General features: G+C 38.5%; 1 protein-coding gene across 6 annotated transcripts in view; it reads left to right on the top strand.

Moving 5' to 3' along the window:
- Positions 1 to 11,113, top strand: part of ORC2 (origin recognition complex subunit 2) — a 45,651-nt gene extending 34,538 nt beyond the window's left edge. For all 6 annotated transcript variants that reach the window (XM_013062325.2, XM_004764138.3, XM_045078540.1 and 3 more), the window contains 6 exons: positions 82 to 178; positions 2,891 to 3,037; positions 4,032 to 4,203; positions 6,383 to 6,444; positions 7,160 to 7,278; positions 9,368 to 11,113. In XM_013062325.2, the coding sequence (XP_012917779.1) occupies positions 82 to 178; positions 2,891 to 3,037; positions 4,032 to 4,203; positions 6,383 to 6,444; positions 7,160 to 7,278; positions 9,368 to 9,454 (684 nt within the window). In that variant the 3' untranslated portion in view covers positions 9,455 to 11,113. The remainder of the gene's footprint in view (positions 1 to 81; positions 179 to 2,890; positions 3,038 to 4,031; positions 4,204 to 6,382; positions 6,445 to 7,159; positions 7,279 to 9,367) is intronic.
- Positions 11,114 to 12,146: the final 1,033 nt, after the last annotated feature.

Here is a 12,146-nt window from a genome sequence, read left to right as displayed (position 1 = left end):
AGGATTGATTTCTTAGTTGTATTTATCCTATATGACAGAATAAGTAGTAATTGATGTACCTCTTGCACTTTTATGACATAGATCCTGAATTCTGTAACAGAAGAAGTCCTGGATCATATGGGTACTTTCCGCAGTGCATTGGATCAGCTAGACTGGATAGTAAACAAATTTAAAGAAGGTAACATGAAGTAGATGCTCTAGTTTTAGGGTGAAGCTAAGCGTACACGTCTGCTTATTCATGTACAGATAGATGGTCCCCAACTTAAAAAGGATTGACATACCATTTTTTGACTTTGTGATGGTGGAAAAGCAATATACATTCACTAGAAACCATACTTCCAATTTTGAATTTTGATCTTTTCCTGGGCTAGTGATATGTGGTACTATACTCTTCTTGTGATGCTGGGGAGTGACAGAGAGCCAAGGCTCCCAGTCAGCCACACGACCATGGAAGTAAATAACCAATAAGCTTGTAACTATTCTGTACCCATACAACCATTCTCTTTTTTAATTTCAGTACAGTATTCAATAAATGACATGGGACTTTCAACACTATTGTAAAATAGGCTTCGTGTTTTTGCCTAGCTGTAGGCCAACGTAAGAGTTCTGAGTACAGTTAAGATAGGCCAGGCTAAGCTATGATGTTTGGTAGGTTGAGTGTATTAAATATATTTTTGACTTTTATTTTCAAGTTAGGATGGGTTTATTGGAACATATCCCCATCTGAAACCAAGGAATATCTGTATTATTGTATCCAAAAATGTGGGTTATTTCAATAATAATACTTCTCTCAGTGCTGATTAGGTTTCTCAAATAATTTGTCCTTTCTGTGAAGTTTTTCTTTGAACTTCACTAATGCCTAACAGGAAAGAATTGCTTGTACTACCCTAAGTTTGTATAACCCAAAGCCTGTTATTTCAGAGTAGTTCTCAGGTTTTACTTGGTCCATGTGAAATGCCCCCAGGTGATAGATGCATCTTTAGTATTTTTATATTGTTTACTATTTTTGTTTTGTTTTTTTTTTTGTTTTTTAATGTTTACTATTTTTTTTTAAGATTTTATTTATTTATTTGACAGAGAGAGATCACAAGTAGGCAGAGAGGCAAGCAGAGAGAGAGAGGGAAGCAGGCTCCCTGCTGAGCAGAGAGCCGGATGTGGGACTCGATCCCAGGACCCTGAGATCATGACCTGAGCCGAAGGCAGCGGCTTAACCCACTGAGCCACCCAGGCGCCCTTGTTTACTGTTTTTATGAAACATTTTTATCTCTTTATTTGGAGTAAATATCATTGCATTTGAACAGTTTCATACACTAAAATCTGTGGAATGAAAAGAAACATTATTGTTTTTCCTTTGATGTGAATGTTTTGGCTATGTGAGCATATCAAAACATTTAAAATAAAATTATTTAGGGTCCAACAGTTGCCACTTAGCCACAAAAGAATGAAAAGGAGTGGGGTGCCTTGCCTGGTGGCTCAGCTAATTGGCTCAGTTAAGTGTCTAACTCTTGGTATCAGCTCAGGTCTCAATCTCAGGGTGATGAGTTTAAGCCCTACATTAGGCTTCACGCCGGGCATGGAATCTACTTAAACAAGGAAAGAAAAAGTAATAATTGATATGACGGAGAATTTTGATATTGTTTATATGCTTATGAAAATAGGTGCCTAAAAAAAAAGAAATAGGTGCCTGTTCATATGTAATGCCTGTTTTATATATTGCTTCTATAAAACATACTTGTAATTACATAAATTATAATTATATAAGGTATATAAAAGTTTTTTGCATATGGGTGTATAATTTGAATATATAATTACATAATTCAGAATTATGTAGTATACATATGATATAAATGTAAATATATCAACATTTAAGTATAATTCAATTCTAAAATAGAAATAGGTTTATATATAATTTAGGTACTATTGATTATGGTGGCATCTTGACTTTCAAAATGTTGTCAGAGTCTTTGTTGCTATATTGTCTCTCTTGTCCCTCTAGCCCCAGTGAGAGAAAAATTTACTCTCTCGAAAAGGCTCATCCTCCATTATGTCCTGTTTCTTAACAACTTTGGAGAGACTTGTCAGTGGCTTTTGAACATGTTTAGGACTTCTTCCAGCATAAGAAGAAGTTTACCTGATTCTACTACCGTTCCACACTATTTGATTTTTCCTAGTTCAATGATTTCAGATTTTTTGAAGACCTATCCCGCTTCTACTTTTTTCTTAACTTCTTACTTCTGTGCTACCTGAACTGTATGCTTGAAGATCACCTACTGTAGTTTTCTTACTAAACACAGGTGGCCTTGGCTCACCCTCCTTCTGTCTTGGTCTCTGCAAGTGTTTAACGGTTTCGACAGTTCCATCCTCCGAGTGCTGCCTTCACTGACCTTTAAGACATATTTTTACCTCTCTGACTTTCCTGATGCCTTGAGCAGTATCCTAAATTCCACCCCCACCCCTTTTTTGTCTTCTTTGGCTTTTGTGATAATCAGGGTTTTCTGTCTCTTAATGCACAGAGAGAACTTTTGGTGTGTGTGTGCCCCCTCTCCCCTCCCGCCCTGCAATGCAGCGCGTACAGGTTGACCTCCAGCCCAAAATGCCTGGGGCCTTATTTCCTGAGCCTGACTGGAACTGCTTGATGGGCTGATTCGGGTGCTAACCATTCCACTTAACATTCAGTCCCGACTGATTTTCAGTGAATTTCCTTAAGACTTCAATAACTTGTTGCCTCTTTTGAGAAACTGTGATCTTCTCAAATAAAGTACATACCTCTATGCAATAGTTACTTTGTCCCGTACACTGTGACACATCTTTTAATACACAGGCATTGTGTGTGGTTAAGGACTTTACAAATACTCCTTATAAATAATAATTGAATAGTCTTTCCTTTTAGATTCTTCTTTGGAACTCTTCCTTCTCATCCACAATTTGGATAGCCAAATGTTGAGAGGAGACAAAAGCCAGCAGATTATTGGACAGTTGTCCTCTTTACGTAACATATACCTTATAGCATCTATCGATCACCTCAATGCCCCTCTCAGTAAGTATTACCATTTTTCTTTCTCAGGATATTGATCTTTGTGGTTTTTTTAGATTTTATTTGTTTATTTGTCAGAGAGAGAGAGAGAAAGAGAGAGAGCACAAGCAGGCAAAGTGGCAGGCAGAGGTAGAGAGAGAAGCAGACTCCCCGCTGAGCAAGGAACCCAATGTAGGTCTTGATCCCAGGACCCTGGGATCATGACCTGAGCTGAAGGCAGCAGCTTAACCAACTGAGCCACCCAGGTGTCCCTCAGGATATCAGTCTTAAGAAATTTCTTAATGTTGTAAATCATAACATTTTTATTGTTTTTCAGTACACTTTTTCTTTTGTTGCATGCATAAGGTCACAGATTGCTAAAAGTAAAAAAGTGTCCTCAGTCTGATTCAGAACATAATTCTTGGGGAAAAAAATTCAGATTCTAAAGGGGATGTTTTACACCTGAAGTTTCATGAAGAGAAGAAGCAGCCCAACTATTATTTTGGTCTCTTTCTACTCTTTGTGGTATTGCAACATTTATTTTATGCATTTAATTCTGAGACTTTGTGAAAATCCCTATGCCCTGGTAACACTAATATATTTTAAACTGTAGTTAATAGACAAATAAAAATCCATATGTTGGTTGACAATGAAATTAAGTTGTGAGGTACTGATATGGATGGGGAAATGGAAAAAAATGAAAAATTTTCAGGATTTTTAAAAGATTTTATTTTTTAAAGATTTTATTTGACAGAGAGAGATCACAAGTAGGCAGAGAGGCAGGCAGAGAGAGCGGGGGAAGCAGACTTCCTGCTGAGCAGAGAGCCCAATGTGGGCCTCGATCCCAGGACCCTGGGATCATGACCTGAGCTAAAGGCAGAGGCTTAACCCACTGAGCCGAGCCCACGCCCCCAGGGTTCATTTTTTATTTAACACTTTCTTTCCTAGAGTGGACTCCAGTAACATGATAATATGATACTAATTAGTAACTTCTGTTTCCTTTAATCACATGCTATAGTGTGGGATCATGCAAAGCAGAGTCTTTATAACTGGCTCTGGTATGAAACTACTACATATAGTCCTTATACTGAAGAAACCTCCTATGAGAATTCTCTTTTGGTTAAACAATCTGGATCGTTACCACTTAGTTCCCTAATTCATGTCTTACGAAGCCTTACCCCTAATGCAAGGTAAGAATGAAAACTCTAATTTATTTTTCTAAAAAAATCTACATTATATGATTTTTCATGAGTAGGTTTTAATGGCAATTCTAAAATTCTAAAGTCTCTACTTAGTTTGCAGGATTAAGAGAGTAAAAGATAGTTGCCAGTACTGGGTTATGCAACAGGCAGACTCCTTAACGGTAGTGTCAACATTTTTTTTCTTGGTTTTTATATTTCTAAATAAGAGCATCTCAAGATAATGGTCATTGTGGAGGAAAAAGAATTTTGATGGGTTTTACTTCAATCTGATGGTTATTTTTAATTATATATTGAACACTGTGATACAGACATAGGGCCGTTGACATAAAATAACTCCTTTGATCCTCACCACCACTATATGGTAGATAGCAAAGGGCACAGAGATTTTGATCCGAATCTGCCTGACTTCCCAAACTCTTGGTTTTAAACATCTCTGTAATGTTTCCAGTGAAGCCCTTTCAGCAGCCTCACCTAAAGGAGTATCTGAATTAATAAAAGTTAAGAAAATCTGGATATAGCATAAACTGGCAAAACATAAAGGGCACGATAATTAACCTGTTGAAAAAGGCTTTGAGTAGTAGATTCTCCCCTCCCAAGCACAGAATTCTAGAACAGTTAACAAGATGAATTGTTTAAAAACAAGCCCTGTTGAGAATTACTAAAATTTGAAAAGATGAAGAAAAATACTGTATTCTTAGATGAGTGGACTGAATATTATAAAGGTAGTGTAACTAACTCCTCACAAGTTAGAATGTATTAGACCTATAAATTAATCCAAACATCGATGATTTTTATTGTGTTTTAAGTTTCTTAAAGAAGCAGGTGAGACTAGTGAAGTCCTTTTTTTCCTCCCAAGAGCAATGGCACTTCTAGTCAAATGGTACAAGATTTTTCACATTTTTAAAAAAAATTTTATTTATTTGACACAGAGAGAGATTATAAGTAGGCAGAGAGGCAGGCAGAGAGAGAGGGGGAAGCAGGCTCCCTGCTGAGCAGAGAGCCCGATGTGGGGCTGGATCCCAGGACCCTGAGATCATGACCTGAGCCGAAGGCAGAGGCTTTAACCCACCGAGCCACCCAGGCGTCCCCTTTTCACACTTTAATGATCAGTTTTTTTACTCTATATAGCTGCTTTTTATACCTGAAGATTAGCCTTGCATTAATATTGAAATGTGCATTAAATTAGTAATCAAAATTTCTATAGAATTGCACAGAAAAGGTCTCATTCAGTCTTAACTGTGCTTACTGTTAACGGACTATGCAAGCTGCTATGTGGGAAGTTGGGAATCCGTGCAGCGTGAGTACTCTCGACATTAGAGATGACTCTGACTGCTCTAATGCGAGTAGTTGTAGTTTGGCATACCCTAAATGTCTGCGTACTAGCCTCCACTGCTTTTTTTTTTAAACTATGAAATTTTGTTTCATTCTGCAAACTCCAATATCACGTAGTCTTTTCTTGGTATGAATGTGATCAAAAATTTTAACCAACATTTAGCTGCGGAGTCACTGGCAGTATCTAGTTGTAATGTGGCCATTCAGATGATCCAAATATGCTGATAGTAATTATTGTCTAGATTATCTTAAAAATGTAAATATAAAGGTTTAAAGTTTCTGCCACACCAAAGGACTCCTGGAAATCTTAGTGTAGCATGCTTTCAGCCCTGTAATTCCACTTTGTAGAAATTGATATGAAAATTTTAGGAAGACTTTTTAATAATGGAAAATGAGTAAGTAGAAGGTAAGATATAAAATGGTGTATACTATACATAAATGCATGAATTAATGTGTTTCCACCCTACTTCATTCCACAAAGATTTGAAAAGATAGAACACAAATATGATTTCTACATCAAATGTTAGTGGATGTTATTTTAGGGTTATGGCATTAGTATTTTTCTCTGTACATTTTATTATATATTTCACATTTTCTCACTTGAACAACCTATAGCCTTAAAAAAAATTCTGAGATTTTCCTTAAAAGGAAATTTTTAAAAGCTTCTCCTTTTTAAGTAGGCCAGGATAGGCTGTTCCCTGGAGAAGGGAAGAGAAGAAAATACAAAAAGTTTAAACCAAATAGTTCACATTATCTTTGTCTGTTTTACTGTTCTCTTTTGATGTTAACATTCTGGATTTTAATTTTTTTTTTTTTGTTTTGTTTTTCCCCTTAGGGGGATTTTCAGGCTACTGATAAAGTATCAGCTGGATAACCAGGATAACCCTTCTTACATTGGTATCTAATATTTATGATATTAAATTGTGTGTGACTTTTGTTTCACCCCATAAATTCCTTTTTTCTGGAATTTAATAATAGCACTGCAGTGTTTCACAGGAGCCATAAATGGTTTGCTCTGGGATCAATTTGTCTGCCACATGGCACATTTTGAAGAACGCCACAGAGACGCTGCTGAGTAGGCTGCTGGCCAGGGCACTTTGAAAGACATGTCTGGCCCATTTTTACTGTTCCTGTGTAAAATTTCCTAAGTTCCTATGGCAGCTGTGGACATGTGTCTACCAATTATATATATTTCATATGCTGGGCATCTTAGCAGATTTTCTTCCCCTTGGATAAAAATAATGTGTTCATTTAGACAAATATTTTAATATTTGTACAGCTCTCTTGACTTACTAGTAGTTCCTTCTTTAAAAGTCCACTTTATTCATGCGGTTTAAAGCTCCCACAAGATTTATGTTTTACTTGGTCGCAGATGAGTATTTTCAGCCAATCAGTTCTCTTTAAAATGTAAGCCACAGTGTTTAATACTTAAGTGTTCTCTAGTTTTGCTTCTTCCAGAGGTTTTTGTTTTGTTTTGTTTTGTTTTTAAAGCAATGCTTAACAGACTGCTTTGACATATTATAGCAATAGCACTCTTTTTTTGTGTTCCTTGATATGTGGGGCTATGTCTTCAGTGCTAACTTATGTTCACATCTTCTTTTGAACTCTCTAGGATTTTCTTTTCAAGATTTTTACCAACAGTGTCGGGAGGCATTCCTGGTCAATAGTGATCTGACACTTCGGGCCCAGTTAACTGAATTTAGGGACCACAAGCTTTTAAGGACAAAGAAGGTGAGAGTTTTCGATGACAGCATTATAGATGTTAGGAACACCTTCTCTCTTGTTTACTTAAGGACAAGTATGCCTTTGACTCAGCCTTGATAATAAAATGCAGCTTCCGGATGGGTCACAAGGATCCACCTGGGCAGTGTGCCATCTGAGTCTGCAGAAGGAGATGAAGTTGAAAGTACTCAGCCCTTTCAAAGGTTCTAGTCCAGAGTAATAGGCCCTTAGAAATTATTCCCTTTTCCCTCTTCCTTCTACCACATTCATTAACTGGGTCTGTATGGAGCACTAAGTATGAACATACAGTGGTAAGCAAAAACCCGACTCCTTGCTGATAGAGCTTCGAGTCTAATGGAGGAGACAGATATTTGTCAAATAATCCGACACATCTAAAGTTTTAACTATGGTGTCCTATGATCAGAAAAGTACATGGTTCTGAAAGAAGTTGGGTTCACATGTTATGTTAATTCTGGTTGTCCGACCCCTGAGCTGAGATCTAGAAGGACACTAGGAGATAACTGGTCAGAGAAAACCATAAAGGCCAGTGGGCCCCAGGACAAGGCTGAAAAGACAAGAGATGTAAGGGCTAGCCCATGCACTACTTTTAGGACAAGGAAAGGATTTTAATCTTCATTTGAAAATTAAAGGAAGTCCTTAAAAAAAATTGTTCTGGCTCTGGTATGGAGAATGGAATGGGGCAGAGTGGGGTAGGGATTGCTAAATGTCCGTGCACAGAGACCGGCTAGGAAGGTGTGGTAATAGTAGTAGTTAGAGCTGATGATGAAGAGTAAAAGTGGTTGGAGTTCAGATACACCCAGGAGGCAGAACTGACAAGAACTGATGGATGGTTAGGAACACCAAGGAAAAGTGTCAAGAATCATTTCTGGTGTCTGGTTTGCAGAACTAGAGAGTTGGTGAGAATTAGGTGAGAAACATTTTTGGGGAGACAGATCGAGTTCCTGATTGTATTATATTTAGACTTACTCTTTTGAGATTTCCAAATGGAGACGTTAGCTAGGCAATTGGGTTTTCCTAGGACAAGAAACCAGGGGAAAGAGCTAGGCTAGAGATAGAAGATCAGTCCCTGTGTATTTAGGTTGTAACGAAAACCAGGCATTGGTGGGAGTGAGATTTGAAGGCCAAGGAACTAAGCCTAGAAGTGTGACATGTAATGGCCAAGTAGAAGATAAATGTGTAGAGGCAGGAGAAATAGCCAGACAGCCAAGAAGAAAACCAGAATATGATGTCATAGAAGCTAAGAGAAGCATGTTTTAAGAAAGAACAGTTAGCAGTACAGGTTCTGCTAAGAGGCCAAAAAGATGAAAATATGTATTGGATTTAGGAGTAAGGAATTTCTGGTGGTCCAAACCGAAGCTCTTCTAATGACATGATAATGGTGGTAGTAGCTAGGTTGGACTGGGTTGGTGAAAGGGGAAGAAATGGAGACCAGCAGTTACGGACAATTCTTCTGGAAAGGTGCAGAGGTTGGGTGATAGAAACGAGAGGCTAGTGAGGGTTATTTAAGAAGGGCAGGACCTGGCTGCCTCAGTCAGTACAGCATGTGACTCTTGAGCGCAGGGTCATGAGTTCCAGCCCACATTTGGTGTGGAGATTACTTTTAAAAAAAAAATTTTTTTTTTTTTAATAGTTTTTAGTTGAGAGAGAGTACGAGCAGGGGAAGGACAGAGGGAAGCAGACTTCCCAGAGTGGGGTGTCCAGGACCCTGGGATTACAACCTGAGCAGAAGGCGGATGCTTAGCTGACTCAGCCACCCACATGCCCCTGGGGTTTTTTTAAAGGGGGGGGCGGTATGTGTGTTGGAGTGGTAGAGATCCCTGAATAAAAGGACAGAGAAATCAAGAGCGGAGCAGGAGTGTAAAGAGATCTACTGACCCTCTAATCTTTTCCACTAGGAAGTGGTTTAACTATAAACTCAGTCTATTTAGATAGATAAGCCTATATACCCTTTTGCCTTAATCTTTACATTTCTGTATTTATATAAGATATTAAGTCCATCTTTTTTGTTTAACTTACAACAGGGTTCACCTTCTACCTCTTTACAAATGACTAACATCCAGGGTCTTCTCACTTTCAGGGAACCGACGGGGTGGAGTACCTGCTAATCCCTGTGGACAGTGGAACGCTGAGGGAGTTCCTGGAAAAGGAAGAAGAGGAGTCTTGAACTTGTCCTTTCCTCTTGAATCTTCTGTGGAAGGAAGGGTTGTACCCCAGCTGCCACTCCTCTAGTCTGAAGTGTTGTGTTTACATCTAACATTAGATCCTTCCAGTGTACGAGACTTCAAGTTGGGAGGGGAGGGATGTCGTCGCTGAGAACCTTGGTTTAGCCTGGCTGGTGCACCATCTCTCGTGCTATGCAGCGGTCCTCAAGTCGGAGAAAACGTGCCTTTCATTCATTACCTCTCTGGAGACTTCGTGCTGGAATGAACTGTGTGCTCAGGGACTATTTGGAGCTGGATGTTTTTGGATTCTTTTATACTAGAGATGATATTATTCCCAATTTTTGGGGGCCTTTTAAACGCTCCCAGAGGGGACTGTTTGCAGATGTGTTTGTTCCAGAGCATGGAGGTACAAAAACAGTGATATCACATAAATCTACTTGCTCCTCTGTCAGAGCTGATGAGTGTAAAGAAGGCAGATCAGCTTACTGTTCTCGAAAGGCTTAACGAAAGGTGTATAACACTGGGGAAGAGTAGGTGATCTAGCTTTCTCTTTTTGGATTTAGACTCCATGCTGGTGGCGTGGAGCAGGAGGACATGCCCCTCTTCAGTTGGGTTAGTGGGAAAAGCATAATGAGCCTACAGGGTGTATACCCACCTTAGAAAGCACATGAGCAACATTCATGATCCTTGGAACGGCCAACATCTGTGTCATCACCTTCATGACACAAGAAAGAAGTCAGGCTACAGAAGAAACACAGTCCTGAACTACAGTTTAGTCATTGTTCTTAAGACAACAGAAAATAAAAATTCAATTATTCTTGTATTGACATTTTTCTTCAATAACTTACAAGTGAGTAGCATATTAATGGCAGATTTTAATCTTGATTTCTCTATCAAGTAGACCCAGAACTCACTGTAAGACATTTCAGTTTTTTTCTTTAACAATTTCAAGCCCTCTAAATATTTACACAAGCCTTCTTCATTAGGAAAGAGAAAAAGGCTAACTTTGGCCACTGGTCAGCTTACAGTCTTCACATATTGTCTAAAACATTTCATACTTGGAAAAGAAATCCTTCATTAAAATATCACTGTCATGAACAAGTGAGAACTGATGAGGCGGTACCTACTTTATCCTGTAAACCCCTTTCATGAAACTGTTTCCAAAATGCTCAGAATTTAAATCCTTTCTCTTTGTGGCATAGAATTTAAATCCATGTGTGAGGGTTCAGTCACATAGAATCAAAATATTTAAACTAGTACATGAATTTGATTCTAAAAATTGTTGTTACCAAAGGATATTCACTAAAAAGTGAGTTTCCTTCCCCTTCACCGATCCAGTCCCTTATGCAACCGGCGACAGGAGCTCCCTCCTGCAGAGGTATTCTATGCACACGGAAGGTATGTGTCTGTATCTCCTTTTAAAAACACAAATGGTAGCATATGATATGTGCTCATTTGCACCTTGCTTTTTTTGCTTAATATATCTAGTTTATAACTTATAGTATAAAAAAGTATATAAAATCTTTAATTACCTAATACGCAAATTTTGCATTTGCCCTTAAATATCTACTGGTTTATTTTTATAATTTTTGTGTCCATACTATCTGCAAACAGTATGTATCAACAATCTATCAATAAATAAAAAGCCAATTTGGATAGAATCATTTTTTCATAGTACTGGTTTTTTACTACAAATATATTTTTTTAAAGATTTTCTTTATTTGACAGAGATCACAAGCAGGCAGAGAGAGAGGGGGAAGCAGGCTCCCCGCTGAGCAGAGAGCCTGATGCGGGCGGGGCTCGATCCCAGGACCCTGGGACCATGACCTGAGCAGAAGGCAGAGGCTTTAACCCACTGAGACACCCAGGTGCCTCGTACTAAAAATTTTAGAAGTGCATCTTACAGATCTGAAGATCTGAGCAGAATTACTCTACACTCTCCATTTGTTTCCGTATTCGTGCTCCTCGTACTCTTACCAGTTAGAGCCTGACTGCTAAGACTCCCAACTTCTATTCCTTGCTTCTGACAAGAGTGAACACAAACCTGGAAATCCTAAAGGATTTTTCTGGCTGCTCTTGATAAAATGGCCAAGTAAACAGGCCCAAAAAAGGCACAGGGGAGGCAGAACAAGCATTCTTACACTCTACCGAAGTTGACATAACACTGTATTCCCGATGCAGAGAGTTCTAAATCAGCTCTTGTGATACTTTAAGAAACAGATTTTCCTAGCATATTCGTCAGTTTAATTCATGAACATTTCATTCATATAAAAGATCAGTGAGTTTAGGGGATGGTTAATAGAGAATGCTTATCTTAAAAAAAAACAAACAAAACACTTCAGTGGGTATTGGAGAGGGCAGGGATTGCATGGAGCCCTGGGTGTGGTGCAAAAACAATGAATACTATTACACTGAAAATAAATTTTTAAGAAAACCACTTTAGAAGATTTTTCCCCTTTAATTCATTGTGGAGCCAGTAGTATTGTTCAAAATGTTTTTTTCCTACATTCTAGGAGGTGAGAAGACTTTCAGCTCAGTACCGAGTAACCATCAGAGATGACAAATCAGGAGGGTCTGTCTTACCACAGACTGTGTGGCTCCTAAAACAGGAATAAAAAGAAGTATATGCAAATGACTTTGTTCTTGGGCTTTCTGTAATTACCTGACTACCCCTGTAGGAGAGTCCTACCTTTT

The sequence above is a fragment of the Mustela putorius genome, unplaced genomic scaffold (assembly GCF_011764305.1).
Source record: "Mustela putorius furo isolate JIRA1106 unplaced genomic scaffold, ASM1176430v1.1 tig00000275_pilon_pilon_pilon, whole genome shotgun sequence".
Classification (NCBI taxonomy): Eukaryota; Metazoa; Chordata; class Mammalia; order Carnivora; family Mustelidae; genus Mustela; species Mustela putorius.
Note: the sequence above shows the minus strand (reverse complement) of the source record. Positions and strands in the feature narration are given on the sequence as shown.